The 16,710-nt window shown below is 36.0% G+C and overlaps 1 protein-coding gene across 1 annotated transcript in view; it reads left to right on the top strand.

Moving 5' to 3' along the window:
• Positions 1-14,748, top strand: part of TMPRSS15 (transmembrane serine protease 15) — a 110,283-nt gene extending 95,535 nt beyond the window's left edge. The window contains exons 22-25 of the mRNA XM_037055552.1: positions 5,936-6,114; positions 7,362-7,457; positions 10,450-10,589; positions 14,593-14,748. Of these exons, the coding sequence (XP_036911447.1) occupies positions 5,936-6,114; positions 7,362-7,457; positions 10,450-10,589; positions 14,593-14,748 (571 nt within the window). The remainder of the gene's footprint in view (positions 1-5,935; positions 6,115-7,361; positions 7,458-10,449; positions 10,590-14,592) is intronic.
• The last annotated feature ends 1,962 nt before the right edge of the window (positions 14,749-16,710 follow it).

Below are 16,710 nucleotides of genomic sequence, written 5' to 3'. Positions count from 1 at the left end.
AGGACTGTGTGTGTTTGTGGGTGTTTTAAGGGACTTTGGGATTTTGATGAAGACATTAAGTCATTACTCTTAAGTCTGTATAACTTGAATAAATAATTCCTTTTCACCAATCTCTAACGTAGAGAGCTATAATCCTCTGGTGAAGGGAAAGGTGAGCCTAGTACAGGGGGACCCCAGGAGAAGGGAGGTCAACTAGGTAACATCGTGGGACCCCTTCCCTGGTGACCAATCCAGGAAAGCCATGGGAGACCCCATGTATGGTAGCTTTACAACTATTTATCACAGCAAAAGTTTGCCAAAACTAGCCAGGAAGGATCCGCCCTATAAGAATAGAGTCCCTACAACCCATGAAGTCAATCTCTGCTTGGAGCTGGCCTGCTCCCATAAACTGCTATAAACTCTGGGTGTTCGGTTCAAATCTTTGTCCCGATCACCAAGAACCTGGTTACCTGTGCCCACCTGTGACAAAATCATATATAAAATAGAGAAACCTCAATTAAAAATCATTCTTTGTTAGATATTTGCATGAGGTATTATGTATCCTACATACATTATAACTGATAAGTAGCATTTTTGAAGGTATAAAATTAGTATTTAATGTATAAATTGTACTCACTATCATTCAATAGGCCAATACGTATTGTCAGCAAATTGTTAGTATCAAAAAGCTCACAAGTTACAAATAAACTGTGCTCTAAACATTGTGCTTATAGACTTAATTATGAATTAGGATAAAAATGGTTACTTAGATCTTAAGTCAGATCTATTTTGATGCTACCCATAATTAAAACTTAGAAATAGTATCAACCATATCTAATTCCATTTTTTTTAACATGACAAAATATATTTTGAATTCTAGAAGTTATTCTCCCTCTAGAAGCTGCCATTTCTAAAGCAATGCCACAGGAGAAAATAGTGTGTATAGAGGGAATGGAGAGAAAAGGACAAAATAAATATTCCTAGGCCCAACGATTTGTCAATTCTCTCCTTCTTGCATGAAAGAAGGACCCTCTTTAGGTAATCCCATTGTAAGGCTTCTGAATTAGGTCAGATAAAATGCTGGCTGCTGCATTGGAAATTCAAAAGACCTAGGACAATGAACAAGGACAAATTGTCCCCTAGGACAATTTCCTGCCCCTAACTAAGTAGGAGACTTCAGAAGATGGCTTTCCCTGTGAGGATTACAATGAGCCTCTTATGAAGGGCATCCAGAATCTCTGAGGAAAGAATCCTATATGCACAGAATTGAAGATGCAGCTGTAGATAATCAGATTAAAAGGCTGAACTCCCTACCAACACAGACATCGGAAGTTTTTATAGATGGAAACAATTGTCACACAGGAAATTTTGAAAGTTGGAAGATAGGGAGTGCCGGTAAGAATGAGTATTAAAAGACTGACTCCATGCCTCAACACTCATTGTATACAGTGAAGGTAAATTTGAATTAATAATCCGAGGAATTTGGAAATGAGGACATTCTGCCAGATCACAGGTTGACCAAGTTACCTGAGCCTCCAACAGAACTGTCCGTGATGCTGACCACCTACATCTAACGCTCTCTGATTCTATGCTCTGAGCCTTATAACTCAGGGACTAAATGTTTATACAGCCTCTCCTACATCTAAAGTGCACCTTCTTGACTTTTGCAGCCTCCTGATAAATTACATTTTAATCTGTAAAACCAGAGCATAGCAAGCACACATAGCAGTCAATTTTCCCATCTCCTGCTAAACACATCTTTAACTTTTGCCTAAATATACTCTATGCCTTGGGTGTACCACAGATGGGTAATCTATACCCTAACTGTATCACAAGTAAGAGGTATCTTTAGCTAAACACTCAGTGTTTTCTGTTGCACAAAAGTAGATCTTAATGAGTTAGCAATCTCCTGTATTTAACCTGGAATTTGGGAAGTTTGATGTTCTTGTGGAACATATGCTTTCTAAATGTCAGCTGAGGCTGCAGTAATTTTAGTGACATCTTTCAATTATCTACCTTACAGATGTATTTACGGTGGGTCGATGATACCAATATTGTATCTGTTTCAAAACACAAATATACAAAAAGCAGTTTCATCTAATATAAACGTACATTCAGTCATATAGGACATAAAATGTCTTTTCACACAATTTCATTTTGAACATAAGCAAACAAAAGTATGTGGTAATGGAATCATGAATTCCGATTTAGCCTCACCACGCTTGCATTTTCCCTCTCCTTGGCCACTCAGTGGCATTATTTCTTCTTCCTTCATTTGCAGCGAGTTTCCATTTCTTGCTTTTCACTTCATACTTCTAACCAAGCAAGAAATTTTCTGATATTATTTTAGATACCTGATAAAAAATATTTCACCAGTATGCCAATTCTGCTCATTTATATTTTTAAAAATCCTAACTGTGAACTGAAATGCTTATTTTCCTGATATGTAAAAGGAAGAAACCAAATCAAGCAACTTCCTGAAAGCACACTACAAAATGACCACTGGGCCATCCTGACAAGCCCCTGCTCACACTACAAAATGACTTGTCCTCAGTATGAATCTGTTTCAGGTTTTTAACCTACGGCTCTCCTCTTTCTACATTCTCATTGTCCACACTCCCATTCAGCCTGTGTTGTTGGATGACCCCAAATATCCCCGTGCCTGTTGTTTCTCTATCACTGACTTGTCCTCTTTTCAAACCTTAAAAGAGGGATTTGGAAACCATGGGCCAGTTTCGTTGTGGTTTAAAGGAAAGGCTGACTTTGAACCAGAGGACGGGGTTTTGATCCTGCCTATCCTAATGGCCTCATATAACTTGGTACCTCTGCATTTCAGTGTCCTCACCTGTAGGGTGTTTAAAGGATGTCTGCCTTCTAAGGCGATTGTCAGGGAAAATTAAGATGCTGAAATACTTTGCATGCTGTGATTATGAATGTGCAACAAAAATGTTATTGTGCTTCTGTCCCTTCCTCCAAGGGGCTATAAAAAAGAGTCTAAGTCTTGCCAAGAGACATTAAGCATATTTATTTTACAAATATCTTGTGTGGATAGAATTTCAAAACATGCACAAAATTGCAAATAATAGTACAAAGAATTCTTTTATAACTTCACCCAGATTCTCTAACTGTTTAAATTTTATGTTTTAAAGTCTTTCTTACTCTTTCTCTCCAATCTGGGGAACTTTTTTTCAACCATTTGATAGTAGCTTAGGCATTGTGCCCCTTTACCATTGTATATCTTAATGTAACTTTACTAAAAACAAGGATATTTTCTTTATTTTTTAAAAATATTTATTTATTTATTTATTTATTTTTAGGGAGAGGGGAAGATGGGGAGAAGGAGAGGGAGAGAAACATCAATGTGTGGTTACCTCTCATGTGGTCTCCACTGGGGACCTGGCCTGCAACCCTGGCATGTGCCCTTGACTGGGAATCAAACCAGTGAACCTTTGGTTCACAGGCAAGTGCTCAATCTACTGAGCCACACCAGCAAGAGCAAAGTCCTTATCCTAATAGTGCTTATGTTGTAGGGTAGGGCAGAAAAACAAGAAACCTTGCTGTTGCTGTTGACCAGAAAGTGATTGGCAGGCAGCTTTGAACAAAATTGGAGATATAGGCCACTAGGTCCTAGGCCCTGGTGAGGACTCAGTAGGCCAGAGTAAATGGGCTGTGAGATCATTTAGGAGGCTAAAGAGCAGTATTATCTAATCAGGCTTTTGTGTGGGGTTGAGACTGCTGGGAGGAGCAAGCGTGGAATCAGAGAGAAAGCTAGAATGAAACAATGGTGACCTTGGGGTTGTGGCTAACAAAGCCAGGCAAATAAATGGTTGGATCTCATTAGTAAATTTAGATAGTTAGAATTACCTGAATTTACTAATGATCAGTCATTTATAAGAATTGTGTGTTTTTTACTCAACATGTAATTTATATATTTATTCAATATATATAAGAAAATTAATCTAATAATTACAATACCATCTCAATTTGCATTCAGTATTTATACAGATTTTATATTTTGCATTATAATTATATTTTATATAAGTAATATGTTAATACTTATATTATAAATAATATCAATTATATTAATGGTATAATATTTAAAGAATAACTATCAAAATTGGCTCAAAAGGAGTATGAGTACATTATGTGAATTTTATTTTGAAGTTAATAATAGGGAACATGTCATTATCAAAAATGATAAGGTTGTCTCCTTAAATGCTTTCTACATATTTTATCTTTAGAAATAATCATTCAGAAACAATTATCTTCAGAAACAATTCAGAGAAACATAAGTAGATTGCTTACTATAAATTTAAATTAATAATAAAATAATGCAGTTCAGAAATAGTATCTAATCTCCCAAATTCTTATCTACTAACTATAAATATATTATAAATGATATGACATAGCTTGTAGCTAACACAATGTTTAGTAATCACTATTTCCTCTCATTATTTTAAGGTTTTGAGTAGAAAACCAATGCATGAACTATAAATTGTGAAGATTAAATGTACATGCTTTAAGCTACTCATCTAATGCAGTAGCTTAATCTACAGCAACATTAATCTGATGCATTCTCAGTGATTTCCCAAACTGTTATTGTGATACATAGAAAATAGCTGACTTTGCATGTTTTTATTTCTCTTCCATGTATATTATAAGTAGCACTCTGGGAAGGAATTATCTCTCCAACATGTATCATTTGCATTTCACTTTCAAGTCATTCCACAAATCTTTCTGTGTCTATGTAATTAATTTACCACTCCCTCCAACAAGTCCAATGCCACGTTAAACGAGGCATTTGCAACTATTAAGAATTAAATCACTCCACGATAATTGAAGTTATTGAATTTTGACTTCATTGTGAATATGGCTTAATTGGCTTAATTCCAGATGGTCACTTGTACTTTTTTGGAGTGAAAATGTTGCAAGCCAACAGCACACTGAAAAGTCCTTGCACATGTAAAAATTGTAATATGCTATTTAATTCAGTCTGTCTATAACACAAATGTCACTCTTTACCGACACTTTATTGATGGCTAATATTGTATGTGGAAAATTATTCAAGTCCATTGTAGATGGAAATTANACAATAATTGAAGTTATTGAATTTTGACTTCATTGTGAATATGGCTTAATTGGCTTAATTCCAGATGGTCACTTGTACTTTTTTGGAGTGAAAATGTTGCAAGCCAACAGCACACTGAAAAGTCCTTGCACATGTAAAAATTGTAATATGCTATTTAATTCAGTCTGTCCTATAACACAAATGTCACTCTTTACCGACACTTTATTGATGGCTAACATTGTATGTGGAAAATTATTCAAGTCCATTGTAGATGGAAATTACTCAGGTTTATGTTAGATTATAAGCATCATGATAGGTTGCCCTGCTTACCATGAGTCCGTGTGAATTCAGTGGCGCCCTGAATGGGGGCGTGGTCTGGAACCTCCCTCCGTTACTGCAGTAGGAGCTGTGCTTGTCTGAAGAAATTCTGGGCCAAGATACCATTTCCTTCATGGAATGTGCTCTGAAACGGTGGTTCTCAGACTGGTCATACATGAGCATAAACTTGAAGATGTGATTTTCACATTAGTTTAAAAATAAAATCCCCGTCTCGTTAAATCAAAGATAGAGAAGAAGGGGAGAGTGGGTATCAGTGTTATTTTCTGTGATTATAATGTGAAACCACAGTTGAGAGCCATAGTCTAGAACTAGAGAGCAAGAGACTATTTAAAAGAAGGGATAGAGGGAGGTCAGCACTAATTAAGACTTTCTTTAGGATCTGATTTTTTTTTTAAATTAAAGGGATAATTTTAAAGAAGAGTGCTTTGGAGAAAATCAATAATATTTTAGGATGGGAAGACATAATTCAGAAATGTCTTTAATGAAAATCTATAGAAAGTAACTGTGGTAAAGGGAGAGCTCCTTATACTTCTTTATTATCATCTTCAGGAGGAATTTAGAGCCATCTAAATGGAAAGCAATCCTAGGCCTGCATGTGACATGGAATCTGACTTCTCAAGTAGCAACCCGCTTGGTAGACCAAATCGTCATAAACCCACGGTACAATAAACGGACAAAGAAAAATGACATTGCCATGATGCACCTTGAATTTAAAGTGAATTACACAGGTAAAACAAATCACTTTTAGCTGCCTAAATTAATTCAAGCTTAGATTTGAAATGTTATCAGCACCAATGCATTAACAGTCCATAAAAGTTGAATGATTTGTTATGAAAATTATTATAACTTAAATGGAATTGGAGAATGAAAAAGAAACATATTAAATTACCTTCTGGCTGTATTAAATCCAACTTTCTGGAAAGTTCACCAGTAGAATAAAACCCTCAAAGCCCTAGGTAAGCTCAAAGGAGCAGCCCAGGAAAAAATAGGCCATGATGCAAGGTGGGCCTCCTCTGTCTCTCCTGGAAAAGAAAGGCGGGTTTACCTGCACAAAGACCAGAGGAGGGCACACTAAGAGAAGATCACATGCAATAAGGGCAAGTGAGTAAGATTTGTTACCCATAGAATAAAAACTTTTAAGCATATTCAGTAATATCAATAAAGTGGCAAGTACTTCTGAATACCCAGATCACATGAGTAGTATGCAAGAAGTCACCTGAAGAGTAAACTTGATCCTGAAGGGTTCTACTCAATTCTAACTTTCACTCTGAAGACCTTTCCAATCCCAGTTAGGGGAAAGGGCCACCATTTCCTGGCTCTTATGGAACTTGGCCTCCACACCTACCGCAGCACTTACCAATGCAGGCAATTACTGTGGCCGGTTTTATAGCACCGTATCTCATTCATTGTTGGAGTCTGCCCTGAGATGTACGTGTAGTGGGAGCTTTAATAAATGTCAGGTGGCTTGTAAATTGTTGGAAAGGGCTTCGAAAGTCAATGACCACTGCTAATGCTTTCTTAAGTGCCCGGTAAAACAATCACTGAAAAACTTTTTTAATGTGGGATACGTGGAGAAAATATTTTTCAAAACCTTTACCCAAATTTCTCTTCAGTGATCCTGAAAAACAGCCTCGCCAAGATTTTTACAGAATTGGCACTACTTTGTATTCAGTACTGTAATTATTTAAAAGCAATATAAATGGTTAATTTTAAAATTATGATGTTGTTTACATTATGAAAGAGTAATTAGGAGACAATGTAGAGGATTCCAATAGGCAACCAGTGGTACCTAATCACTTGTCAAAAAGTACTGCTTGGAAATGCTTCTTTCCCCCAAGATTGATGTCTAAATAATGTCCAGGCCATATAAAACATAAGTACAAATTGTTTTAGGTGAAATGTTTAAAATGATTGATTTTTAGAGCTTGGAAATGCATGTGCATTTATTCTAGTTTTTGTTCTGTTTTGTTTTCAGATTATATACAACCTATTTGCTTACCAGAAGAAAATCAAGTTTTCTCTCCAGGAAGAATTTGTTCTATTGCTGGCTGGGGAAGGGTTGCTTATCAAGGTAAATTATCAGTCCCATAAAAAAGAAAATATTTACTAGAAAAAAAGTATGCTATTGCACTATCCTGTGACTATTTTCAACAGTTTTTGCAACTCTTATGCTAAAACAATTTTATACAATATCTCTTAAAGACACTTACATTCCTATACTGCATATTTGTATAGTTAAGAAATTATTTTCCAGTTTTTAGAGCATATTATAAAACTGTAATCCTTATTGGAGGGGATTTCAAGTATTCCCCAAACCCAAACCTAATTTGTATATTATAAACACTGATAAAGAGAAAAGATATAGCTATTAAAATAAATATAACCAAAGGTTTCAAAAATTTGCCTTAGTAAATCTCATGGATAAAGTCTCATCAAAAGCCAAAGTATTAGCTGTCATGTTTCCCAAATCAATAAAACTGTCTTTGTCACCTGAAGGTGTCACGCTCACATTTTCTAAAATGAGGAAGAAATCCCTTCTTGCTTCAAATGCTGATTCTGCCTACTGACAAAAAGACTCAGATATGCGCAGGTCTTAATATTAAATACTATGAATGGATATACCACTGACCCAGAAGCATTATTTAATAGCATGTTTTCCAAACACACAAAAGAAACATACTAATAAGCAAAGGTGATTTATATACAAACATTTCAGTACTCCATGCCCTCTAAATGTAACAACTGCAAATCTCACTGGTGTCTGAATTCCTCATAAGACTTAACTCTACCCAGGACAGAGTTTCGACTACTCATTAACAGTTAAGCAAAAAGGAAAGGCACTGGAGTCTGGTGGGAGAAACTGGTCCCTGGAGTCACAGCAGACCACAGATCACAGCAGGATATTTACCAACCCCGACTGTATTTAAGACATATTTAAATCTTCTGGAGAGGTGCGGGTCCCAGAAGCAGAGCATTCACAGCCACACTATCCTTACTTCTCATAAAAGAAAGCATCAAGTCTAATCAGACCCTGGCCTGGTGATTCGGACAAAGTTCTCCACTGCAATCTCATTAAGTTGCTGAAAATGCCTTATGTCTACTGTCCATAAAATGTATTGAAGTCAAAGACTGTATATTCTTTGATTTATGCCACTTGAAAAATATCATGATTTATTAAATTTGAAATCTGAAGAGTCAAAATGATTTTTAGATAGATATTTTCTCTATCAGACTTCAAACTAGAAGACATTTGTGACCACAATGTAGACCCTTCAAAACAAATTACCCAATAATGAATAAATTTAAGACTCTATTCCGTAGGAAATGGATATTTTTTTCCAGAGCTGATACTTACTGGTACTAAAGATATGCATTTAATTGACTTAAGAAAGGTCTCCAAGAGTGACTCGGAGCCAAGAGAACATCTGTATCTGAGGTCGATTTCATTTAGAAATAAGCAGTCAGATCAGGTTTAAATAGTTGCTGGGTGATGGCAATTGGAATGAATTTTTAAAATTCTGCCTTGTGGTTTCCAGCTACTTCATTTCATAAAGTCTCAGTATCCCCTTTTTGAGTACTTTACACTGAATATTTTTTCTAGGAAAACCATGAACATATAGTTTACCAAGAAGAAATAAAGTGATATTAGTTGAATAAATGAAGGCAATTAGTAAACTTGAAAAAAATGTACTAATTTGGTGTGTGAATATAAATAAGCTCAATTATCCCCGTGGCAGTTCATATGACAAATAAATGTTAAACATAAAAACACTGTTCAAATTTTCCTTTACCAAAAAGTTTTCTCACACTCCCAACCAATTTTTATCCCTTGTCAAGCAGCAAAATTGGCTTTGATTTTTATTATAAAACAGAAGTCTCCTGGCCCATCCTCAATCCTTATAGAATGGATGATAGTGAGATGCTGAATTTCTTCTGCATCTTAATCTCCCCAACTTGTATTCTTGACATAAAGTTCATTGTTAAACTTGAATAGTCATCCAGTGGTGTGCTGCTGGAGTCACTGGCACTGGCTGCAAATAGCCATTTGCACACATCTACCATCTCCATGTTTATTGTCACGCTGGTACCTTGAAATTGGCCATGGTTGGAGTGTTTATACCAGGCAAGCCAACAGGCAATACACATTGGGACTTCCTTTCTTGACCACCAGTTATTAAGCATTGACCAATGCACCACTGAGTTATGTCAATGTTGCTTTGCACCTAAAATGCGCACACACATATTCATCTTCTTTTTTAGTAGGAAATGAGGTCAAAACATTTTTTTCAACACTCTCAGATGTACTAACATACCCTCAACTTGCTACCTCTCTTGAAGAGCCAAATAGAATTGCTAATTATTAGAAAGTGCTTATCATGGACCTCTTCTGGGCCACTAGACACCTGCTTGTTTCACTTTCCTCCTGGGATTAGTATTTCAGTCAATAGAGGTTCATGCTTGCAGTAGATGAGTCATTTTGTAAAAAGCATGGAAGTATACTCTGCTACAAAATGCCTCCTTTTCTCTTCACCTGCATTTGGATGACAAGCTGAATGCCCTTAAATCGGGCACAGTTCATCTGAGTTTTATCCTCTGTTCAGCGTGCACCTGCTCAGTCACACAGCATCGCAAGAAACTGAATGCCATCATAAGGGCGCACCTCTTCGGGTGTCAAATAAGAATCACTTTTGGATTTCTTAGCCATGGCTCATTTCCATGAATGAAACTCTTTGTGCTGGTTGGCTTTCCTACCCCGCCCCTCCATGAGCCACACTGTAACTGTTTATAATTACTAAACATGCCTAAAGACCGTCTAGTCCAATCCACTATTCCAGCTGGCCCCTGGGAACCAAAGAAGTGCTTTACATTCATTTGTCAAAACACGCAGATGAGCCTTATTATGTGCTTTAAAGTACAAGGTTTAGCATTTAGGTCCATTATATATACACGCAGGACTAGATAATGAGAGTGAACTGTTGAAATAAATAAGACTGATGGTGATTCATTCACTGATGCATGTTGATCACTTCTGACTGGCTGCTTGTATTACCCATGTTGAACAGGCCCTACCGCAGACATATTGCAAGAAGCTGATATTCCTCTTCTATCAAATGAGAAATGCCAACAACAGATGCCGGAATACAACATTACAGAAAATATGGTGTGTGCAGGCTATGAGGAAGGAGGAGTAGACACTTGCCAGGTAATTATATAAAACTGCTCACTCCACAGTTTCAGAAAGCATTGCTATATAATGATTTTATTGTTTAACAATGACTCTGAAATAAGGAAAACACCAGAGTCTTAATTTTATTTTTTTTATAAAACTGTAACGTTTGGCTTTTATTTGTGGACTATTTACATAGTACTCCTAGGCGGCCCTGAACATGAGAAATGAAACTTTTATCAACAAGGGTTATGCATCAGATGTCTTTAGAGACCAGGCATCAAGTGGGAATGTGGGAGATAGCCAGACACAATATGCAGTCGTAGGCCTGGGGATGAGCTGCAGAGTGTACACGTTGGCTAATAGCATTTATTTTCAAATTTTAATTCTTTAAAACCATATGCAGACTTCAAAAAAGCAAGTCCCAGGGCCCATCTGGCCTCGAACACTCGAATAATCAATCCTGATTTCGAGCATGGTCCAGATGTCTAGTTACCTGAAATAATTCATGGAGGGAAACCACAGTGGATAAACTGGTTAGAGCCAGTTTAAGCGCTCACTTCTATTGGCGAGAAGATAAATGAAGAACTTCCTCGGCCTGGCATACACATGGCTCTGAGGCTTGTCTACTGGAATTTTCATGTTATCTTTTACATTTCTTGTTAGAGATGGAATAATGTGAACTCAGTGCATGTCAATACTGAAATGCATTTGTGGTGTCAACAGCTGTGGATTTGTGTGACCTTCAGAGAAAAATCTTATCCACCAACTAGTCTCGAAGAAGACAAAACATCTTACCACCTAGAAATAGTGTAGCTGTCTATTAGCTGCATGGAATTCACATATACTCAACAAATAAAAAGTAAATTCTGCTGGATTTCAAAATTATAATTAATTTTCAGGTGCAGCATAGGGTAATCAGGAAGAGCATGGATTTCATGCTCAAACTATCTTATCTGATCCTTATTGAAAAGACTTTGGGCAAGTCACCTAGGTTTCACCAAGAGGTTGAAATGAGGTAACACGACGCAGCACACTCTGTAAGCACTCAAAAACATTAACAGTTCCATTATGTGATTTGGCAAGTAAATTTTCTGGCATGTTTTCTGTATTTGAAAATTAATAAAATATTAATACACTAACAGCTGCTGGATTAGATTAAACTTGATAGCAATACTAAGCAAACAAATAACTTATAAATGCGGAAGTAGCCATTGATACCGTGAGTAGATGGTTTCACTTACTAAAGTGTGAACAATTTGTTATATATGTATGTATATGTATATAAACACATACATATAATAATTTGACTTGGCATAAGACTTTTTAACAGACATTTGAGCATATGAATCTGTGTATGCATCACCCAGTTAAATCAACATTTCAAGTCATATAAACTAAACTTTCAGCTTAGTTCTGCATTTATTCAACTTTGATGAACACTTGGAAATTCAAGACAAATAGGATAGTTTTCTTCATGTTAAAATTTATTCCTGGATCTTATGCATTCCTTTTAAAATGAAACATGTGCTAAAGGTAAGATATATTGCCACTTAGAGGGAAATTTATAGAATTATTGTCCAGAAGGGAAATCAGCTGTACAACTTCAATTACAGTTAATGGGAATTGTGTGGCAGACACCGCGTGCACGAGGTAGAAAATATGACTGCAGATGCTATTAATGTAGTGTTACATTAAGCCAGATCTCTGCAATCTTATATTTGGCTGTGATCTCTAAAGGCTACGCATGTTATTCATTAGTAAGAAAACTCCCACACAAGGTAGTACCTTGTATCATATAATGTTATCAAACTATTGACTGAGTACTCAAAAAGTCACATGATTTTCTTTGTTCAACTTGAATACTGTTATGTAAGAAGACGGATTAAATAGGAATACATTATTTAAAATGATAAATGCTATTATTGACACATCATTTGACTAAGTTCTTTGAAGCATTTTTTCCTCCTGTAGGTATCAAAGATTTTTGCCTTATGAGTCATTCACTCATTCTCCAATGTCTTCTGGCTTAGCTAAGGCTTGCCTTTTTGAGGCAGTTGTCTGATTTTTCAGGCACCATGAGTGGCTGTAGAATGTCCTCTCCACCTAAAGCTGAGAGTGTGACAGGAAGAGCAAACCTGTTTGGCCAACCCTTCAGAGCCTTATTCTATAGCAGTGGCTCTCTAAGTGTGGCAGATCAGCATTATTTGAGGACATGCTATACGAACAGATTCTCAGGCCCTGCCACAGACCTGCTGAATCAGAAACTCTGACGGTGGGTCTTAGTGATGTGTTTTCACATGTCATCAGAGGATTCTGAAGTACATTAAAGTTTGAGAGCAAGTAAATAAACATGGTCATCAACCTTTACACTCACATAGCCCAAGGAGGTAGTGACTTTTTCTTTACAAATATAGCATCTCAGTGGAAACATAAATTTCAATAATTTATGTTCTGGACAGCCACTCATATTTTTAAGTACTTATAACATCTCTGAGATAGTGGGAGAATGGACTATCTTCATTAAACACATCGGAAAATTAAGACCAGGATAGGATATATAACTGAATTGAAATGGTGTAACTGGAAGACAGGAAGGGATAGGATTCAGTCTAGGTCTCTCGACTAGACAGACCACCCAGCTCTTAAGCACCAAGCCTGCCCATAGATCTTTTGAATAGCTGCAGCTGACCCAGTGTGAACTGGGTAGTTTAAAATCCCTGTTTGGGTAATCAGTATCTGGTTTCTGCTGCCTATTTAGAAAATTAATTTTTTAGAAAACACAAAGTAAACCAAATGACCTTTTAAAAAATATATATCAAAACATTTGAAGCCTATTTTTAATAATTTCTAAGTTGCATATAACTTTGAGTCTATATTCATTCTTACCTTGGATTGACAGTGTTCCATAGATATTTCTGAACCTGTATGGTGGACTAAGAGTTTAAGATGAAGAAATAAAAAGTCCAGTCCCTGCCTTTAAACAGCTTGAATACATTTGTTACACATAGAATAAAGGATAACCTATGTCTGCCAATGCAATTTATACTCCTCTGCACCCAAGAGAGAAAAGATACTTTTATAAACCAAAAAGTTTCCCCTAAATATAAGTCCTTGTGATAGTAAAGAATCAGGCAAAATTTCTCTCAGGATATTTCTAACGTCAAGCCTGGGATGAAATAATGTATCATGCTGGTGATTTAAAGGAAAATACACAAGGCTTTAACTTCTTTCTTAAATAAATAAAAAGGTTAATTTAAATACTTTACATAATTAACATGAAAAAAACTTGTCAATTTTATCATTAATTAACAGTACTATATGTTTGCTTTATGGTCATTTGTATTACACAGAAATAATTATGTGCAAATAAAATCTATGTAATTAACTTTACTAGGATCTGCTATAATTAATATTTCTGAAAATTAAAAACATTTCATCAGATGGAAACATGTATACCTATCACAGAAATTATATCATATATTTACCTCTCTCAGTTGAAACAGTAAGTTTTTTTTCAAATCTCATTGTGTTTGTCTAATGGCAAAAAGTTAAAACTACCCAAGACAACAAAAATCAAATTTATGTGTATTAGTTTCTTTAATGCACATAATACAGAATAATTGCCTTTTCCACAGATTCCTTCAAAGTACTTCAAACATATCTTCTTTAATTAAAAAGTAAGCTTTTAATAAATATTTAGGTTGGAATGATTCTCAGAGTTGTGACTTAAAGAATTTCTTAGTATACACTAAAAGGTCATAATTAAACTAAGAAAACTCTTGCTATATAAACATGTATCATAATAACAATACATATAAATGATTTTCAAGTTGCCTTAGTTTTCTGTGTTCTTACTGAGTAGCAAAGTAAGAACTTTCTTGACCTACACTGATGGTGAGAATATATGTATAAAAGTGACTTGCATTTAAATTATATTTTTCACCTTTATTTCTGAATTAATTTGTTAAAAACAATTTTGTACATTTACATCAATTGACCACACACTTACAATTTTCTTTTGTATTTTACTATTTAGGGGGATTCAGGAGGACCGTTAATGTGTCAAGAAAACAACAGGTGGCTCCTGGCTGGTGTGACCTCATTCGGATACCAGTGTGCTCGGCCCAACCGCCCAGGGGTGTACACCCGGGTCCCGTGGTTCACAGAGTGGATACAGAGTTTTCTCTATTAGAGTGTGTCCTGAGCCAAACACGACAATCAGGCAGTTTTCCCAGCCTACTCTAAGGAGTGTGAAAATTGAGAGTTTTGTAAAGGAAAAAAAAAGTTTCTAAAAGCTTTTTTTCTCACCTAGTCACTTAAATGAAAGGGGAAGAGAAACAAATAAATAAACCAAAAAGAATTAATCTTTACAATACTAAGTAACTCTAAAATAATACCTTGTGAACAGCTATTCACAGTTATTGTTTCCTTTGTTCTCAATCATTTTTATCATATTATCTTATTGAAAGGAATGCTATTTTAAATCAAATATTATGCACTTAAAACAACTTAAGTAAAAATTCAAAAAAAAGTTATATAACTGTTTTGCACAAGATATGTTCTTGTTTGAAATGAACTGTTGACAATTATCTAGTTCCAGTTTAAATTGCTACCGTCAGAAGCTCAGTATTCTTCCTGCTTTTCCACCCAAGTGCATTTCCCGTTCATCTTGGACAAAGCCATAGTGGTTCTGCTGTTCATAAAAAATATGTTTCGTAAGCTCATGTCATGAACCTGGCCTAAATTGAGTGTGCATTCCTCTCAAGCTAATTAAACAGCAGACACAAGTATATACATTGACTTTATATCAAAATAAAAGGTAAATTTACTGATATTGTAGTTCTTTTATTGTATCCTTTATCACCTGGATTATTCATGCTATTATATATTTTTAGATTATTCAAGCTAGTATATATTTTTAATTTTCATAAACAATTATACATATTTAAGAAATGCGACTATTACAATTTCTTTTTTGACTTATGTGTGTTACAGTGGATGGTTGTTTCTAACATATGCAAAACTTATTTAAACGCAGCTGAATAGCCCATTAAAAGGCCAAAAATGTGGGATAAATGAATTTGTTTCACTGTTTAATCTCTTGGATCATTTCCAGAGTAAGTACAAACTTCAATTTAGTATACCACACAAAATATATTGACTTATTTGGGAAGACAAAATTCATACATACACACACGTTCTTGCATGAGTCTACATGGTCAAAATAGAAAAGAGAGTAAGGTTCAAAGGAGTTGAAAGACAGAGTCAAGAAGCATAGATTCTTTTTACGGAAGCAAAACTTGGACTCCCCCTAAAAGGAATGATCATTATGTGTGCACTGTTGAGGCACCGGGGGCCACCACGCAGTTGGGGATGGCCCTGAAACATCAGCAAAGGCACAACAGATAATTATCTGCTACCATGAAAGATTGTTTCACCGGGTACCAGAGAAGAGGAGAAAAATATTATATAAAGGTGTGCAGAGATGCCTGAAGACTACAAATTTCTAGTAAGCAATTGTTGAATTTATTTTTAGGACAAAGAATCAGGAGTTCCTGAACATACAATTCTCTTTTAGACCTTTCCAATTAGGAAGGATGAAACAGCAGGGGAAGGGTGCGCTGTTTGATTTAACTGCCTGAATACGATTCCTGAATTCACCTGCATTTCAAAACACATGTGAGAAACGATGCCCTGAAAATACAAACACCCATAACAGACACACAAACCATATAATCCTTTTCATTTTTTCAAAGTTCAGCTAAAATTTGAAGAAACAGGACAGTCTCACGGCCATCTTCTAGTAACAGAGAAATTCATTGTCCCGCTCCTAGTAACTCACAAGTTTGGTAATTAACACCAGAAGAGTTATCCAGGCCTGGATCAAGATAAAAGGCAAAACCAAGGCCCTTCCCCATAGCTTTGCTTCTCCGGCTGCAGCTGTTTTAGACATGGGAGTCTGGGACCCGGGGGAAGCCCAGTCTCCTTCCGCAGAGTCCTGACTAAAGGAAGACACGCATGGTGGGAGCTTGGTAGGAAGAGGTAGATTCCAGCAGCTGGTCTCCCATTCTGCTCAGAAAGATGGGAAGCCAAGAAAAGAGGAGTCCTAAGTGTGGGCAGATCTAAGCTTAGAATGCAGCTGCCCATTCCCTCC

This window comes from Sturnira hondurensis, unplaced genomic scaffold, assembly GCF_014824575.4.
Source record: "Sturnira hondurensis isolate 20B ecotype Veracruz unplaced genomic scaffold, ASM1482457v3 Scaffold0008710, whole genome shotgun sequence".
Lineage (NCBI taxonomy): Eukaryota > Metazoa > Chordata > Mammalia > Chiroptera > Phyllostomidae > Sturnira > Sturnira hondurensis.
The sequence above is the reverse complement of the archived record's forward strand: the minus strand, read 5'-3'. Positions and strand labels throughout refer to the sequence as shown.